The following is a 20,591-nucleotide window of genomic DNA, read 5'->3' on the forward strand; positions in this document are numbered from 1 at the left end:
GAAACAGATAGGGAAATGCCCAGCTCAGTATGCGGCTATTCAGTAAGTATTAGTTTAACCTGAAACCAGAGGGAGAACTACATAAAAACTGACACCCACAAAGCATTAGGAATGACAAAAAACTAAACGTCATTGACCACAGGAAAAATAGAAGTTTGGAGAGGATAGAGGAAGGGCTTCTTGAAGGACCTGAGTTTTTGAGCTGATAGACAAGCAAGTTGTCCCTAAATGAACAGGAACAGTCAGTTTCTGATGGACCTATTCTACTTTCCTCTGCAGAACTAGTTCTCTATCTAGANAAATTTGATTAATACTTTGACAAATTTGACTGTTGCTCCCTCTTTGACTATTTAACTGCTATTTATGCCTATGATTTCAAATGTTACTTCCTCAGGGACACCTTCTCTGGCCCAACAGGGAACCTCTTTAATAATTTCCCACAGCACCCTGTACTAATTTACTTCATACAAGTTTAATTATAAACTCTGATGAGGATCATTTGGGGGATTGTTTGGTTACTCTCTCTTCCCTAGCCTGCAAGCTCCATGAGGATGGTACATTTCCTGTTTTATTCTCTGTACCTAGGAAGGGCTTCTTGAAGGACCTGAGTTTTTGAGCTGATAGACAAGCAAGTTGTCCCTAAATGAACAGGAACAGTCAGTTTCTGATGGACCTATTCTACTTTCCTCTGCAGAACTAGTTCTCTATCTAGAAGCATCCTTCCCTCTTCCAAATATAGTTGTTCATTAAGAAGGAAAGAATCAAGAAATAAAAATCTTATTAATAACAAAAATAAATTTCAAAGTTAAATATGCTTAGTTAGACACATGGAGTGTTTAAGTGCATAAATAACTGTACTGTGGATAATTGTTATCCCCCTGGTCGTCCTTACATTCAAACAACCTTCCTGCAAACTAATGAAGACAATATATGAAAGTTATTGTTCCAACTGGTTGAAAGTTTGCAGCATCTTCATCACAAAATTTTTCACCACTCTATAATACCCTGAGCTACAGTTATGAATATCTTGGTGGTGGGGGAGGAGCAGGTAAAAGGCAACAATACCAATACATGGATTAAGCTCAAAATCTCAACACTTTATTGGATTCAAATAACAGCTAAATGACCCTATCCCTCCCATTAATCATTTTCTATATTCAAGAGACTTCAACTATGCCACAAAATGCTTTCTATTCTCATATTCAGACCACACTCTTCAGATGTCACTTGATCTCTGAAGTGTTTCTTGATAAACTGGGTGAGTATCAATGGTTCCTTCCTGAAAGAAGATTCCATAACTATCACCAACTAAGTGGACGACTGACTTTATTTACTCATGATGAAATCCTTTATACAAGCAACATGGTTAGAGTGTGGCCTTGTGGCACCAAGGTCACAGGGTCAGATACCAGTACCGGCCAGCCACCCCTCCCAAAAAATATATACATATATACATAAAACTACCTCTACCATTTCATTTACTATTTCATTAGTGTGGACCTAACAGGCTTGGTGGTATGAATGTAGCTTTAGATCATAAGTCCCTAAAGGCCAGAAATGTAAACACTGACGTAATTCATATTTGAATAATGCCCATAACAGCAAAAGTAAATGAATTAATAAATTGGAAGTTAGTGCTTAAAATCTGTTGAGTTTTCTAGTAAAAATGAACCACAGAGGATTCAAACCTGAGGTTCCAAAACACATGGAAGTCCAAAAACATACACTATAGATCTTAAATGGTGTCAGTATTTCATAAGGCCTACGAAGACCATATATTCACTGATACAAGTCACATAGATTTATTGAAACATTAAATGTTGCACTAAATGATTATGTTTAACACTGTTTTTTGAAGTACTTTCTTTTTCACTTTTGATATCTTTCATTACTGGAATGAGAAAATAAATTAAAATTTTAAATATTTAGTTTAATAGAAAAAACCTTTAAAAAGCATGAGGTCTGCTGGGGGTAAAAAGGATCTATTAATGTTAAGCAAGCTGGGAATCCCTGGTACAACCTGTTTGGCTCTATTTTGATTCCTCAGCCATTGGATTTCACAAGGAAACATAATCATCAAACACTCTCTTAGCCCAAACAAATTCAAACAGTTTCAACAGATCTCTAAAAGGGGTAAGTCATGCATCCAGGTGTAAGGATATATGCCTCACATGATAAGTACCAGATAAAACTAAGGTCTTAGTAATAATATAAAGACTAAGCTGCAAAATGACATTTGTTGGTTTGTATTTAAGCACGTTGTCTGTTCCTGAAACATGGTTTTCAGAACAAGTAAGCTTTAATTACAAGGTTTTTACTATCATTATTATTATTACTGAAAACTCTTTGCAAAGGAATTCAAGATCAGGTACTAAAATATTTCACCATATCATGCAAGGTTTATGGCAGACTATGTCCCAATTTCTAAGTATCCATGGAAGCAACATACTTGTATTCAAGACTACTGTCAAAGCAGCAATTTTCCAGGGCATTCAAAGACTTCATCAGAAGAAGGTTCATCTGTTGGCCAGATATATCACTGGGTAAAAACAAAAGGGGAAAAAGGAATTATTTCAAATCACTCAACTTAAGTCAAAAATACTTAAAATGCCAGCGTTTGTTTTTTAAAGTAACAGCATAGGTGGTTCACATATACTTATTTCATAGTTAGAAAAACTAAGTTCGAGAAATTATTCAATAAAAATACTTAAAATGCCAGCGTTTGTTTTTTAAAGTAACAATATAGGTGGTTCACATATACTTATTTCATAGTTAGAAAAACTAAGTTCGAGAAATTATTCAATAATTGGATTTCCGTTTTAACAGTATAACCACTTGCAAACCAACAAACCCTAAAACTTCTGCTTTTGATTTTTCTCAGCCTGTTCAAATTTTAAATCACTGAAAAATAAAAACCAAAGTCAGAATTCCAAATACATATTTCTAAGAATGCTAAAGAGATTTTCTTCAGAATATTTAATAACCTGTTACGGTGATATTATCAACAACTATTCCAAATCTCTTTCTTGAAGAGGCTGTCAGTTCTGATTTCACGTCTCAGTAGAGGAGATTAGAAGTTCCCTATTCCTTTACTTACATTTTTTTAAAGGGGGGGCGGGAAACACCGTAGCCCTATATTTTTCTGCCTTTATACAGTAATTGATGTGGTTTTTGCAACTGTCTTGGTGAGAACTAAGACTCACATAGTAAAATGAAAGTTTAAAGGTAGTTCTATAACTATTTTTTTCAGTCAGAGCTGTGGGCTTCATCACTGACACTTTATTATCAAGGGGTTCCTCATCTCAACTTTCATGCTGCTGCCTCAGATCAGGTTAAGTGGAATGCAGCCCCAGGAATGCCAGCCAGCCATAGAGCATTCTCAACAATGTCTCCCCAAAACCAAGACTATAGTGATTTTGTCTGAGGCAAAGGATTACATTTTGCAATGAGAGAAACACACACAACACTCACATCACACACTCACACCCCCCTACCTCACATCACACACACAGATTTAACAGCTTTAACTAAAAAAGTCCTATTAAAGTTGTTCTCTGGATAGAAACATACTTAAATATCCTAAACAAATGCTAAAGAGATCTCAGGGGTTATGACAGAAGCAAGAAGCTTTGCAATAATATAATTTTCTGAATAAATTCTAGATTGGAATTTAATTCAGGAGACTTTTTCATAAGCCTTAGCAACAAATGGATTGATTATCATAATTATCTCCTACAAGATGATTTTTCACTCGCTGAGAACCAACATATTTTCCTAATCCTGTTCCCATTAAGGGGTCAGTTTGGGCCACTTAATTTATGTCATCAACTATTCAGAATCAACAGTTCTCAAAACACACCTTTATTTTAGAAAAAAAATGGAAACTTTCTCCAAATATATCATTATCTGGTAACATTATATCATTACCTAGTAAAACATTTATTAGTACCAAAATGTAAATATTTCAGATTCTTCTGTGCCAACCAATTGGAAAGGTGGGAGCTATGAACAATTACACTAGTTACTGCAGTACTAATATACAAGCCTTAAGAAGAAGGAGGACACTATCAAACACAGGAACATTAAGGCAAAGTTAAAATTTGCATTATTATCAAGGAGAGAGCTTCCTGGTGTCCTTGCCCAGGGTTTCCTGCAGTTATGAATTCAAGTAAGATAGTGGGTGAAAGACAATCTAGGAACCCAGAGACAAGTGTTTCGAGGGGAATCACCACAGGTTTCTCCAGGCAGCATGATTAAATTAACCACAAATGCAAGCTTATCAGCTCTAGAATCCTAAGTACCTAAGTTAACAAGGAAGGGAGCCAGAGCCAGGATAGGATGAAATGAGTTGCCTAGAATTAAACTGCCACAGCTCATTTTTAGTTGTAAAACATGTTACTTGAAACGATACTGAAGAAAGAGCATGAACACAGATGGTGAAGAGACTGTCACTTGTAGCACAGGAGCAAAGTAAAAATCACTTTCAAGTTTTAAATCTTTAAAAACACTTTGTATTCTGTCACACACCCAAAATATGTAACGGTCAAATCACATGCAAAAGGAAGTTTTTTGTTCATGTCCAGAACCAGGCCTGTATGTATTAATGCTGGCGAACAGAACAAAACGAATATGCTGAATATATATTTTACTCATGATCACAAAGACTACGCCAATCATCCTAATAATCTGATAGATATTTCCAATATCTGAAAATGATCATCTGAAATACAATATTTCCTTGAATCAATAGCAATTCTCATAAAAGTTTTACATACCATTTGTGCAAAACTACGTAAATTACAAATGCAAACTTAACCACTGGTTTCAAACTGAAATCTAAATATAGCATAATGTCGTCCAGCCTATCCACACCAATGCCACTTCTTGCCTATGGATGGATAGCTAATTTCTTCCCACTAGGGAAGTTTAAGAACATCTAAACTCACAATAGGATGCTTCTTCCTACTATCCTATTACCAATGCAGAAAAACAGGGCTAAATTCCAAGTCATTGGCATCATATTCATGATAACCAAATATTCATGTCAATATTAATATTCATGATAACCAAATATTCATGTTGTATGACACTCCAACCAATCTGGAACAGAAAATTCTAAGAATTGCTATAAAATAAAGAATAAGCAGAATGAACAACAAAACTAAAGTAGATTCATGCACAAGAAAACTTTCCCATTTGGTGGAATTTTCCACCTGGGTCTTTGATATTCCATTAGCTCCATTCAAGGGTAAATCTAGCAATCCAAAAATGAGCAATCAAACTGAATAAAGCACACAGTATAATATGCACAGATTAAAACTCTTTAAGGATTATAAAAATGTAGCCAGGGCACAGGATAAAAGTAATATTTAAAGCTGGGTACATGCAGTGCTCAGGTGATTCAATGATTCCCAACACCCCTCAGGCGCCAGGGATACCCCAATCCTTTTCTCCCACTTTAGAGTGATATCAGTAAAGGATCAGCAATTATTTTAATCTCATATAAACCAGAAAAAAAGAAGCTTTCTTTACTTATAGTACCATAAGATTAGACTTTTGCTCATGCCTATTACACAGATGTAACCGGGGCTTTTACCTAAGTATGAAATGATTTTCAGGTAACTACTTTAGTTAATCACTTTAATACCAGAAATCTTTAAATACATTAGTATGGGGAAAAAATACATTAGTATGTACATGATGGTATTTTAGAAAAACAAATTTACCAGTAAAGGAGAAGAAAGAACCAACTTGCCCATCTCAAAAAGTTTAGCAACCATATACTGCTCAGATGCAACAAAACATTTATGCATGTGTGTGTACGGACGCAAAATCCTCCACCTAAGTCATAGAGGAAAAGCAATATGTTAATGAACTGTACCTGAGTTTCTCCTCATACAAGCGAGAGAGAAACATCCCCAAAGCAAGGCCCATGTGGATTTGCACGGCTTGAGACTCATCAGCACTTGGTTTCCCAGGTAACCTGGCAGTCAGCATGTTTAGGATTTCCTCAACCTTCTCTTTGCAAGAGATAATGAAAACTGGCACAAGCAGAGACAAAGCCGTGGCAGCAGCAGAACGGGCGATGGCACTAGCTGTGTTTTCACCAGAATAGGATTTCTAGGACATGCCAAAAGAAGAAAACAGGAGGTTAGTCTTTTGTTTAAAACATGAAGGAAGTATACCTTTCGCAAAAATGCTATACGACAATACAAGCTTCGCTTAGACCCACCCCTGCCAAACCAAAAATAATAATTTTTTAAAAATCTAAATGGGTTTGTTTATACGTTGTTTTTGCTCTTAATGAAAGAATTTAGTTTAAACAATCAGTTAATAATGTCCTTTTAAATCTGTACAAATTGTGTCCTCCATTTAAAGGTTAATTCCCTCACTATAAAGCTTGAAACAATTTCAGTGTTTTTAAAAGCCTACATGTATATACAGTGAAAAATCCAGAGTGAAGCTATCCTAGCTTGCACAAACCACCAAGCCACATTATAAATGCCCAGAAAGCTAGGAATTTCCAGAGAAAGAAAGAAAAAGGGGGAAAAAAGAGTTTAAGTTTAGTATGGAGAAACAAGTATAATGTTAGTGCAGGGATCTACTGGCAAATCTCCCAAAATTTGTGGTGGGAACCCTTCCCAGTAGATGGATTATTTCCTACAGGGGGTTAATTCCTTTTAATTAAAAAGGAAGTTGAAATCCTAAAAGCCTCTGGTTACAAAGCAATAACCAGCTATTCAAAATGAAATGGAGATCTCTATATGCTCCTTCCTATATGTAATTATGGGAAAAGAAATGAATAACAACCCAGATAAAGTGACAGAGCATTGAATATGAACAGCTTCTACAAGAATCCCATGTTAGAGAGTTCTACCAGACATTACATGCATTTATAAACACGTCTCAAGTGAAGAAGAAAGCCCGTTTATCACTACTCACTATTATTCACTTTAAATTTCAGACACACCATAAAGGAAGTGTTTTCCCTTGCAGTCAAACCACATTACAAAGTGTTTTTAATTCAATGCCCAGTTGCTCTCTACTTTAGTATTGTAAGGATAAAATCCAAACATATACTAAGTTAAACTTTAAGTTAATATAGCACCATTTTAATGCCATGCTACTCAAAATGACCCAGCTGCTAGCATATAGAAAATAAAGTGACTTCAAACAGGGCTTTGAAAAGTATAATAATGCAAAAATCACAAAGGTAAGAAGCAACCCTGAGCTGGTTAGTAAAGAAACTATTTTTATTAATTTGCAAAAACTAAGCATCATATTAGAATTTCATACAATGTCCTATCCTGGTAAATATCTGAGCCAGATAGTTATTGCAAAGACCTCCATATAAGCTTCTAAACAAGTTTTTCATAATCATTAAAGAAATAAAAACACATCTGACAGAAAGCAAATGATCTTACTGAAATCACTTCTTTGAGCAAAATCTACCTTCCAATTTAGTTCTACATTATCTGGTAAGTCATTTTTTGCCTCAAGTATGGCTAAAAATCTAGCTCCAGACCCTAATCCCCAGATGAATACATACCAGGTCCTACCAAGGGCGGAAGGACGGAGGCATACAAAATGTACAGAGACCTTAGGCAATGGGGTTTCAGGCTAAATGCGTGATCTTAGCAACAGTTAGGATCTGTGCTAAATTTTTATTCAAATCAACTATAATCCTCTGCCACTCAGCTGATTGTCTCATGATCACCATAATTCTCTAAGCAATGGATAGTTGTAGGATAGAACCAGAATAATTCTATGCACAAACAGAAATAAAGGACACACTACAACCAATAAAGGGAAAATGAAACCTAAACAAAAAAAGAAGACAGAGAATGACTGGGTAACAGGGGTCTTTTTATGATCAACAACAATATTACTTTGTATTTACAGAGTGTTTCATAGTTTTCAAAACAATTTTTACATAGATAATATAATTTGATCCTCACAACCTTTTAGAAAGTTGACAAAACATTAATTTTTTCTTTCATAAGAGAACCAAAGAGATTAAGGGAACTGCCAACGGTCACGTACCCTAAAATGAAAAAACTATAAATAGAATCTCAGGGTCCTTCCACATTTCAGCCAATGTTTATTTTACTATAATTGTAGCTCTTCACCCTGACTACATATTAAAATAATCTAGGGAGCTTTCAAAATGCTGACATCCAGGGCCCATCCCCAGCAACTAAATCAGAGGTGGGGTTTACACATCACTATTTCTTTTATAAGTTGCCGGGAAAATAAAATAGTTTGGTCAGGGCCCTCACCTGGGGTCCAGTAGGGTGTGGTTCAGCATCCTTTGTAAGTAAATTGTGTGTGTGTGTGTGTGTGTGTGTGTGTGTGTGGAGTTACTGCACATGCACACCAATGTATCTTCTTAGTTTTTTTGCTATTCTGGTGTTCTTCAGAGAGAGAGAGAGAGGAGTTTTAGTGAAGCAAGTGGACAGGTGTGAGCCTCAGACATCCGCCCTGCACGGCCATGCTTTCCAACCTATGGCTCCAAGGACCTTTTGGCCGGTTACCTAGCTCATAGACCTGCGTGAAGGGGTCTGGTGACACAACCTGGTGTGTGAAGGATTTGAAACCCAGTCTGTGAATGGGCTTGAGGGGTCTGTGGGCTCCAGACCCAGCCTTAGCTCGACAACCAGCCCAGTCGACAGGATTACCGGCAGGTAAAAGAGCCCGACAACTAGCATAGTCATGTAGCTAAACATACATACATACATATATACATACACACATACACACACACACACACACACACATATATATATTTTTTTTTTTTTTTAAAGTCCCCCAGGTGATTTAACATACAGCCAGGGCTAAGAATCATTATATTATAGCACAGATTTCACATGAACAATTGATGGCAGAAGAATCAACCCTTGAGTTTTCTTATTTCTTATTTTTCTCACTTACATAATAAAACCATGAGAAAAGTTGTCCTTTGGGTTGGTAATGGCTATCCACAATGACCAAAAGAGTATCAAGCACCATAGAAACCCACTCTTTCATTGAAAGAAAATTCATTTGAATCTGCAAATGAAGAAAAACATAAAACAATAATGGAAAATAGAAAACAAATCTAAACATTATTTCTAGATCTAGGGTACAACCCCCTTTTGTATTAAATAATGAAGTGCTATTATCAAAAAGTAAAATTCATGGGCCTGGACTACATGAGGTGAATGGGTATTTGACAAATAGACATCCTCACCGGTGCCCCAACAGGAATAAGATCTAGCTTTTTTGTAAGACTTAGCAGAAGTGAGAGGATGGAGGCTGCAAAACAGAACATATCTGAGAGCCCTTCAGAGCTCTCCTGTGTTCAGTGAATTATAGAAGATAAGGTGGAAGTAAAAAGGAGAGATGTGCAAAAAAAGCAAATCAAAATTTCTCATTTCTATGACTTGTTATTTCACAAAGGAGGCAATAAACAGCCTACAAAATTTTGATCAACATCTTTAGCATTTCTGCTTACTATGACTAGGTAGTAGTCACTTGAGAATCACATCATTCACCCAATTAATTGAAAAATTCAGCAGAAAAACATAAATGATCTTCAGTTGGAAAAGAAGAGGAAAGAGAATGCAAAAACAACACAACAATAAAACCCCACTCATTAAAAAGAGAACTTGATTAAAAAGATCATTCATGGGCCGGCCCGGTGGCACACTCAGTAGAGTGCGGCGCTTGGGAGTGTGGCGGCGCTACCACCGAGGGTTCGGATCCCATGTAGAGACCGGTCCGCTCACTGGTTGAGCGTGATGCGGGCACGACACCGAGGGTTGCGATCCTGTTACCGGTCATGAAAAAAGACAAAAAGGAAAAATATATATATATATATTTTTTTTTTTTTTTTAAAGTCCCCCAGGTGATTTAACATACAGCCAGGGCTAAGAATCATTATATTATAGCACAGATTTCACATGAACAATATGGTTGTCAAAGCATTTGTTAACACACATGGTAACACTCAGGTGGTACAAACTATAAAGGTCATTCCAGTTGAGTATCTTCTTCTAATTAATTCCTTGAATCAAATAAAGGCCTTAATCTCAAGATTTTTAGGTGTTGATCATATGCAGATTTGAATGAAGTTCAACAATTTCAGCTTTAATCAAAGAATGAGGTCTTCAGTTTGTACTGAGCAATCTCCAAGAATAAAAATAAAGCCCCATCTTTGGGCTGTGTAGCTGCTCGGGGCAAGGGTGGGGGAGTGTAAAGAAGAACAACAGAGCTTGGAACTCAAACTCTGAGCTAGACCCCCAGTTGTTATTGGGGCAAATTAACTGTACAACTGGTAGTTCACCATAAATTACACCAAAGCGAAGGGATTACAAAAAGAGGCATTAACTTTTTAGGTTGTAGATCTACTTAGCATGCTGCCTCTGCTAAAGCATACTATAGCTCTTTCAAGGATATAAAACATTTCCTCTCTAAAAATGTTTCATCTTTCTCATCATTGAAATAAAATTATGGGTTTAAAGTTAAATTTTCATATGGTAACTAACTATATTTTTATCATTCACATAATAATCCTTAGCCTCCTTCCCTTCCCTACACGTAACATACATTTGCAGCTTGTGACACACAGCACTTGTTCTCATTTATTAGTAATAGCACCCTTTGGGGAATTCCTTCTTCTCCATTATTTCAAGTCCGGTTAAATGTTCAATCAAACTACCTGTCCTACTCTATGCAAGAGGTGGACTTAGGACCCATGGAACTCTGAATTTTAAGTAAGTGATGCACAAAGACAATAAATGAATGGAGTTGACCTATATCCTATTGGGGGTGGTCTGCTGAGATGTTTCATTAGTACTCATTGCCTCAATTCTCCACTTTGCCTTGGTTCCTGTTCTTCCCAAACCTGGTTTTTAAGCTTTGCCTTCAACTCCATGGGCTTCCATATCCCGTATCTTTCCAGTTCCTTTTTTATTTAAATGAGGCAAAGATAGTTTCCTCATATGCAAACAAAAAACCCCACCATGAAAAAATAGTACAGGTGGCCCATAAGATACTCCTTGAGGATAGACACAGGCTGAATAATGTTGAATGAAGTCTCAATTTTTACACAGCAAGAAATGATGAAGTAGATGCTGATGTTGACAATAATGATTACTACTATTGAGAGCTTAGTATCATTTACCAGGCGTTGTGCTTTACATATATTTGAGGATAGACACAGGCTGAATAATGTTGAATGAAGTCTCAATTTTTACACAGCAAGAAATGATGAAGTAGATGCTGATGTTGGCAATAATGATTACTACTATTGAGAGCTTAGTATCATTTACCAGGCGTTGTGCTTTACATATATTAATTCATTTAATCCTTACAATAATACTATCTGATAAGCATTGTTATCCCCATTTTATAGATGGGGAAACAGATACTGAAAGGGGGAATTACTAGAAATAGGCCATAAAGTGGAAGTAACAGTTGACTGAAATATAGGACTCTCCTATTCCAAAGCCTATGTTTTTTAACCACTTAGCTATATTGTCTCTATATAATAATAGCTACCAGATAATGGGGCTTAAAGCAAGAATAAATCCATGCCTTTTTATTTTGACAGATATGAATTATCTGAGAAAATACGTTGGAAATTAACATTGGCCAGCTCACCACATGTTTAATTAAGAAATAAATGCCTTGCAAAAATGAATAGGCACTTTGTCACTGACATCTACAATTAAAATGCAAAGTACAATTTTTTTCAGTCAATAAACACTGCTTATTTATCATTTTTTGACAGCACTGTTCACTTTCAGTAAGCCTAGTTAACCTCCTAAGATTGTTTACCACTGATGTAATCACAAGAAGACAATCCCTGTTGCATAAAATTGGCACCTTCAAATGGAAATGACCACTTAACTGTGATAGAGAATGCAAAACATAAAAGCAGTAAAGAAAAGTCAGGAAGACACTAAGGCTCACAGTGTCAAGGCCCATCAAGTAGTGTAACTTGGTGCTGCAATCACAGAATCTAACCTTGAAAATCCAGGGCCACGCCACCTAAAGCCAGGCTTAAAGAGACCCAACCAAAGCCCAACTGGTTTAAATCACACTAACTCACCTCCTGGGCCCCGTCCGAGTCTGAGGAGAGACTGGCTTCATGTTTGGATACGACGACAGCAAGGCCACTTAAGGCTAATAGGGCATTGCCTTTGACCACTGGACTCTCCCTATTTAAAAAGAAAAATATGCTAAGAGAGCACTTTGGGGAATTAACTAGAGAAGAGGAAGAGTTATTATAGGAGGGCAGATGAGGTCAAAAGGCATTTCCATTCCTTCACAGAGTCTTGCACACACAAGTCTGTGTGCTACCTGATACCAACAGCTTTTTTCCTTTTTCTGATACTAGTGCCGATTTTTAACTCTTCTTATCAGTGTATGGTCATTAAGCCTTTTTGTAACTTAGAAATCCAAGCTCATATATCTAAGTTCTTTTTTCCTAAAGTTTTTATTTCATCATGTGACGTCATATTTCCTAAGCTATTTCTGTGTCATCTTTGGCCAATTCAAATTTATCAATTTGTTCTGAAAATGCAACCAAGGGCAGTTAACGTGAATAAGCCCAGCAGAATAGAACAGACACTGGCTTTTCTGAAGCACTGGTGTGTGGAACTGGCTTCTAGAGAACCACTTTAGACAGCATACTTTCCTCACACCCTAACACATGGCAGCTTTTCTCAGTCATTATTACCCTCTCCTTCTTTCTCTCTCTCTTTTTTTTTTTGGCTGGCTGCTGGCTGGGAGAGGGACAGAACCCTGGACCTTGGTATTGTCAGCAACATGCTCTAACCAACTGAGCTACCCAGGCAGCCGTCCTTCTTTCTCTTAATATGCCAAGCCATCAACCTTAAAGTCAGTTTGTAATATAATTTAGAGACCCCAGATAAGATGAAATAAAAACAACAACAACCTGTTTTCAGACTATTTGGAGTGAGAGCTGCCCTTTTACATTATCCAAATGGTAGTTTTCTAATATCAGCAATAAAATCTTATGTTTGATTTCTGAATTAAGCATCAAGATAACTGAACTTTTTTAATACACTCACCACTTGAAAATGTACGATTAGTATTATTCCATAATTCCAAGCTGATCCTACAGAATAAAGCCCCCAGTTGGACACTGATGAGATACTCTGGGCTTGCCAATTCTGTAAAAACAGAACTCAGGCAACTGAGCACCCATACAGTAAGACAGTTCATTTCTTAGTCCTATGATTGCGGGTTCCCATAAATACAGAGAATGTTCCCCAAAACTGGACTTGAGACCTGAACCTGAATTCAGCATATGATCCAAGAACCACTCCCTGCTTACCCCAGTGCAAGACTAGATGAGATATGAGGGATGGAGGAAGACTTTTAACCCCGCTCCCCAAGCAAATCTAGTACTTCCAGTCTCAAGCCATAGTCACAACTGAATAGGTGAGTCAGTGGGTATTAAAAGGTTGGCGTACACACGTGTTCTTGCATCTTTGCTTCCATTCGTTAAGAATGGGACTCGGAACTTGCCATAATCAAGTTCTTCCATCTGTCTATTCAACAATCCCTCCTTTCCTCTCTGCTCCCCGTCTTGGGAGGGACCTCAGTGAAGGCCTGCTCTGCATGCTTGATCATTTTGTTCATCCCTCAATTCATTTCCCTAGGCCTGCCATAACTTATTAAGACACCAACTTTTATATTGGGGGAGGTGGGGAGGAGGACAAAATAGGAAGGGAGCCTTAAGGTTTAAGCAGATGCTCTAAGCTAATTTTTGCTAGAGTTCCGCAGTGAGGATTATTGAGCGCTCATATAGCTGATAATAATACACAAGAAAGCAAGGCAGGATTTGGGCATTCCTACATACCCTTGCCATAAAATCATTTAACAAAAACAAAAGTAAATCTTTTGTCTCTAATATTATTCTCCTTAACAGATGATCTTGAGGCCTGTCCAGCTACAAAATAGTCACTGAATTCCTAAGGTTGAATTTAAAAAGTTTTAAATTCTCAGTGATCTGAAAATTACATCCACAGTTTTTATCACCCTACAGAAAACACATGGTGACCATAAATCAGGTATTAAATCAGGTACAAATCCTTGTATAAAATAAGATTATACCAAATGACATAAAAAGTATTTTCTTAAATGATGAAACAGAATTTAGCCTGTTTTAAAACAGTACCCAAAATGATTTTATTCCAAAAGCTTCTCTGGTCTTGACATACCTGAGCATATTTGTCCTTGAAAAATGGAGAAAATTTTATTTAAAGCCACTGGTAATTAGATCTTTGGTTGCAGACTGAATGCATATTTGGACATCAATCTTTGAATAGAAAAAACTAGTCCCAATCTGCACAATGCATTCCTAGGCCAATCTACGCATTTCCCAAAGGTGCCAGGACTAGCTTTTGATTATCTTTGCACTCAGTATATATGCAGCAAAATAAATTCAAGGAGGAGGTGGCCAGATGAAAATCTACAACTGGTTCAGCAAAAACTCATCACCTTGTATCCCAAATAACTATCCCCTACCAGTCAAACAGCAGAGACTAATTTGCATAATAACATGTGAGCATTGGTACAGTATTTACCTAGACAACACCACTGACATTTTAATTAAATTGTCCTTTGAAACAAACTGATGTCATTAACCTAATTAAAAAGCACAAGAAAGGATGAGCTACAGTGATGCTTTCTCAAGGATAAAGCATTACATTATATATTAGTAAAGTGACTCAATCCTTTGGAGATTTTTATCTTCAGGTTAAAATCTATTTAATTAATAACAACGAAAATAAATTTGTATCAATCATCAGGTTTTATCTGTGTTCTGAGTGTCCCTTAGCCCTATATCTAATGCTTTAAAAATGCTCTCAAATGCATTAATCAGTATAATACTGTGGTTGGTGTTAAACTTCTTGCATTTACCTATGGCTCTGAACAAAACAAGCTCTACCCAAGCCCAAATCAGCCCATGGCAGCCATGTTCTAAGGAACAAAAAGCTAAGCTGGCAGAGGGTGGTGGTGAGGTCCTCACCTGGTTGAAGGAGGCCTAGTGGGAAAGAGAAAAGAGAAGGTAGCAGTGATTTTTCCCCCTTCTCTGTCACTAATCTCTGAGCCTCTGGACCTTAGATATCTCCTATTCACTTGCTGTCATGCCTAGCATTGTCAAGATTACTTTAATAAAATAAGGTCTATAAAATACTTTGAAATTTTTGATGAAAAGGTAATACAATGAGAACATGAATTATTTTTACTCTGTACTACTGAGAATGTGCACATACTCTCTTTAGGTATTAGTCACAAAGTGATGTTTTGCAAATCTGAAGATTATAGTCACTTTGAGATAAAATTTTAGAATGGAAAATTGCAAAAGCTACTAGACAGGCAAAATTATAGTTTGTTTTAAAAGAACGCTTCTAGTTTCTTCAGCATTCAGGCTTTTGCTGCAAATGTCAAGAGACTATTTTTAACAGGAAATAAGTAGACTACATAACAGAACAAACTATGAAAGGTAAAGGTCAAAGGCAGCCCCTACCCCCAATGCAGCACCCTCCCCTCCAATATGCAGCCGAGCACTCTCCCACTGTGTCTGCAATTCACCAAACTGGAAATCAGACACAGCACAGATAGGGAAAAGAGGTTCCTACTGAAGCTTCTCTGTACCATAGTTTTCATTTTGTCAACAGATATATCAAAAGATATTTCCCAGGGTCTTCCACAAAACTGAGTCCAAGGGAGGATTACCATTTCTACTTCCCTTTATTCAGAAGACAAGGGGCTGAGTAGTGATCACGTGCTGAGATCCAACTTCACAGTTAAGTACCTGTGTAAGAAATTACTAGTAGAAAGCTAACACTAAGGTAGACCACATTTTTGTTTTGTTTTGTTTTTAAGGCAAAACCTATTTAGATACAGGAAGTTACAGGACATAATAAGGATAAACTATACTGCAATTAAATATTTCTAGATGATAGAGACTTTCAATACACATGAAATCTAGATCAAAGGTGTATTTATGTTATTTGGAGGCTAAGAAGAAAGGAACTCAAACAGAAATAGCAGTGGCTAAAAGGTCATGCAGGAACAGAGAAGTGAACATAACATGTAACTTACTATGGGAACAATTAGCTTGTTAACAAAGAAACCTGAACAGATTATTCAAGCAAGTTCAGCAGAGTATAATTTTCTTAGTGAAAGTTGGCTTAAGGTAAATAAAAAAACTCAAGACAGTAACACTCAAGTAATTTTTGTTAAAATAACCATAAGAATCTGATTGAAATTGCCTTTTTGCTGGGTCTTTGCAGTAGTTTTTAGTATTTAAAAATTCAATTTTTTGATACACTAGACCCAATAACACAAAGGGAATGAAAGAAATACTACTTTGAATTATTTGCTGCTTCATGGTTGAGATTTTCTAATCTATTTGTCAAACCCACATAACTCTCATTAGCAAGGATTCCCCGCTCCAACCCCCCTCCCACCCCAACCCCAACCCTAAACTAAATTACGATTCTTTAAATATAAGCCAAAGCACATGGCATTTTGTTAGGTGTACAGCAAGGGCTCGACCTCAGTGACTCCTGATGTATGAGTTATGTATTTATACTAGTCCCTTTGTATTTTCACAAAAAAAACACGTAGTATGAATTGACTCAATATAAGAAAGGGTAACAACTGATTTTTTTTTAAATAATTGAAAAATACTTTAAAACCCTTGAAGTTATGAAATGCCGTGAGAAACTGTATATACTTTGCCGGGGGGGGGGGGGGGGGGGGGGGGGGGGGGGGGGGGGGGGGGGGGGGAAGGCTCCTGAAAGATTTGGGGTAAGAGAATGAATAGGTCTTACTTTGCAGCTGCCTTGGTGATCTCATCAGACAACATGTCTCTTACCCTGCAATAAAGATGGAAAGTAGATATGAGTTTATGTTAAAGCAAGAACTCAATCTTATCAATTAATAAGAACCTCTGGCAATGACTCAGATCTTAAAACTAAATATGTAGAATCTTAGTGCAAAGTGAAAGAACTGTTAATAAGAGCTGTTCTTCAATGAGAGCTTCATTTTCCTATTCCGTTTGTCACTTAATGGAGACAGGGAAGGAGGTAAATGTAACTGAGGAGAGATGTACAGGCAACATTGTAATGGTGGTATCTCAAACTGAGTGGTGGGTGTACAAGTGTCCTTTACACAGGGTAAACATCTCTAATCTAAAAATCTGAAATCTGAAATGCTCCAACATCCAAAAATCTTTTGTGAGCATCAACATGATGCCCAAAGGAAATGCTCATTGGAACATTTCAGATTATAGATTTTCGGAAGAGAAGTGCTCAACTGGTTAAGTATCTGCAAATATTCCAAAACCTGAAAAAATCCAAAATCTGAAGCACTTTCTGATAAGAAATACTCAACCTATATTATGGTCTTCTTTGGACTAAATATTTGTGTCCCCTCAAAATACATATGTTGAAATTCTAACTCCCATGGTATTAGGAAGTAGGGCCTTTGGGAGGTAATTAGGTCATGAGGGTGGAGGCTGTATGGATGGAATTATTGCCCTTATGAGAAGAGACACAAGAGAGCTTGTTTCCTCTTTGCTGTCTGCCATTTGAAGATACAATGAGAAGACAGCCATCTTCAAACAAGGAAGTGGTCCCTCACCAGACACCAGATGTGCTGGCAACTTGATCTTGGATTTCCAGACTCCAGAACTGTGAGAAATAAATTTTTGTTGTTTAAGCCACCCAGTCTACTGTATCTGTTATAGCAGCCCAAACTAAGACATTCTCTACCTCTTTTTTGTACGAGAGCTCAGCAAAACATCAATTTACTATTTCCACATTGTACATATGGAATAGTCACTGTGTATATATAAAATACAATTTTAAACTTTGGTTATATAATCTCACCAAAGCCAAAAGAAAATAAATATACTTCTAGGTTGGAAGGAAGGTATGCTCAATTCAAATATTCACAAATATAATTTTTTTCCAATATGGGAACCTGGAGATTAAGTGAAAAACAACCACTGTCTGCCAAATTTACATTTTTAAAAGGATCATCTTCAATATATACTTTAAATTTTATAAATTCCAAGTTTTTATAAATATTAAAAAATTTTGGTATTCAAATATAAATACTTGCCTTTGACATATAATAAAATCTTGGCTATTTAGCACTTTCGGAGAATGAGTCATTCTTAAGAGCCAAGTTTTTCCAGTAATTGCAAACTGCTCCCTATATATCTCAAACTTGTATTTTTTAAAAGTACATTTCTCTAAAATATACTATCCAATTTCTGTCTTCCTAAACAGAGTATAGTGCACTCAGTGTAAACTTTTATTGGTCAGTGTGGAATGTTTACAAATGAGGACCTGTGCAATCTTCTGTCAAGGGCCAATCCTTCCACTCATGCATGGGAGATCCTTCTCTACTTACTACTCCCTTCTCTTTGTGGCATCACCAATTTTTCCTTCTCTACTTGTATTACTCCCCTTAGCATATGAAAATACTACCCTCTTAGAAGAAAAAGCCCTCCAGCTAATGCTCCATTTTTCTGCCTCCTATACATCAAAACTCCTTTAAAAGAATATTCTCTATACTTGATGACTCTAGTTCATCTCCTTCTACTTTTTCTAGACCCTTCTATAATCTGGCTTTTGTCCCCACAACTCCACCAAAACAGCTCCTGTCCTGGTTACCAGTGACTTTCAAGAGGGCAAATCTAATATTTGATTCTCTGCCCCTATCTTTTGCAGCTTCACAGGAGCATTTGACACAATTGACCACTGCTTTCTCAGAACACTTTCATCCCTTGGCTTTAAGATTCTACTCTCTCTTGTTCTCTTCCTACATCACCGATCACTAATTTTCCATCTGAATTATTGATTCTCTCTTCATCTCACCCACTCTAAATGTTGAAGTGCTCCAAGGCTCAGTTCTCTGAAATTTTCCCTTTCCGTAGTCACTCCCTAGGTGACGTCATCCAGCATCATAGTTTTCAATGCCTTTGATATGCACATGATTCCCATATTTACATCTCCAGCCCTGACCTCTCCCCAAAACTCTAGACTCACATACAACATACAGTCAACAACCTACTTGATATCTCCAGTTGGTAGTCTAATTAGGCATCTCAGACCTAAGTCCAACACCTGATTCCTACCCTAAAAAGACCTGCTTTTCTGGAGTATTCTCCCATTTTAGTAAATGGGAACTCCATACTTTGTTATTCAAAGTCAAAAATGTGGAGTTATCCTTGAGTTCTTTCTCTCACATCCTTCACTTAAATTATTGGCATTTATTTATTTATTTTTGCCGTAAGAATTTTATAAAATTTTAATAGAATTATTCAGATATGGAATGGGTGAGTCATAAATTTCCTGTCACTGTAGGTTTAATTATTAGCATTTAAAACCTATAGAATCTGCCTTCAAAACAGATTCAAAATCTATTTATTTCTTAGTACTTCTACTGCTAACATCTCGGTCCAAAACACTACTATCTCTTGCCTGAATTATTGCGATGGATTCCTAACCACTTCCCCCAGGGTATATTTTCAACATAGCAGCTAGAGCGATCTTTTTAAATTATGACTCAAATCTTCTGTTTAAAATCCTCCAGTGTTTCTGCATCTCAGTCAAAGTCCTTTTCATACCTACAAAAACCCTCCATAATCTCCTGAACTTCTCTGTTCTCATGTCTTATTACTTTCCTCATTGCTCCTCCATGCCACACTGGCCTTCTTACCAGGTACACACTCAGGGAATTTGAATTTGCTATTTCCTCTTATTCTTCCCAAGATAGCAGCTTGGCTTACTCCATCACTTCCTTCAGGTCAAATTCAAATGTCATATTATTAAAGAGGCCTTCTCTGAACACTCCACAGAAAACAGTAACACCCAACCCCCCTCAACTTCACCCCCAGCTTCAATCACTCTCTACTCCCTTTACCCTACTTTATTTTTCTTCCAAAATCAAAATCTACCATGTTCCATTTATTTATTTGCTTATTACCTATTTCCATTCAGTTGGATATAAGCTTTGGGAAGACAAAGACAGAGCTTTGTTTACTGCTGTTCCTCCATGCTTAGATCAGTGCCTGTGACATAATCTTTGAAGTAATAAATAAGTGATGTCTTCATTTAGATTTGGGACTGTGTACCATTTAAGTGAGAAAGCTGAAGATCTCACTTCAAGATAGCTTATCAGTTACTGTGAGTTTAACTGTGAATTTTCTAGTTGCATATTATTCTTAAGAAATTTCTAGGGACCTACCTCCCTTATACTCACATATACATACAACTCATGAATTTCAGCAAAGACATATATCCATAGACGTCTTTATATATTTGGAGAGTGTAGCAAATATACCACTCCCATCAAGTTATCATTCTCAGAAGATGAAATTAAAACTAGGTGCAAAAGATGATAGCATATAGAAAGCAAAACCCAAATTCTTAATCTCTAATTTTATTTATTTATTTATTTATTTATTTATTTTTTCCTTTTTGTCTTTTTTCGTGAACCGGCAATGGATCGCAACCCTCAGTGTCGCGCCCGTACCGGACCAGGACCAGCAA

At 36.8% G+C, this 20,591-nt stretch overlaps 1 protein-coding gene across 1 annotated transcript in view; it reads right to left on the minus strand.

Moving 5' to 3' along the window:
- Window positions 1–2,449: 2,449 nt before the first annotated feature.
- The window catches only part of LOC103606745 (focadhesin-like), a gene marked incomplete at its 3' end in the record, with an annotated part of 75,026 nt that continues 56,884 nt past the window's right edge, over window positions 2,450–20,591 (minus strand). Inside the window, exons 10-14 of the mRNA XM_008591301.1 lie at window positions 16,860–16,904; window positions 12,095–12,203; window positions 8,932–9,048; window positions 5,882–6,120; window positions 2,450–2,539 (exon numbers count right to left, since the gene is read on the minus strand). Coding sequence (XP_008589523.1) covers window positions 2,450–2,539; window positions 5,882–6,120; window positions 8,932–9,048; window positions 12,095–12,203; window positions 16,860–16,904 — 600 coding nt within the window. The remainder of the gene's footprint in view (window positions 2,540–5,881; window positions 6,121–8,931; window positions 9,049–12,094; window positions 12,204–16,859; window positions 16,905–20,591) is intronic.

This window comes from Galeopterus variegatus, unplaced genomic scaffold (assembly GCF_000696425.1).
Source record: "Galeopterus variegatus unplaced genomic scaffold, G_variegatus-3.0.2 Scaffold6814, whole genome shotgun sequence".
Lineage (NCBI taxonomy): Eukaryota > Metazoa > Chordata > Mammalia > Dermoptera > Cynocephalidae > Galeopterus > Galeopterus variegatus.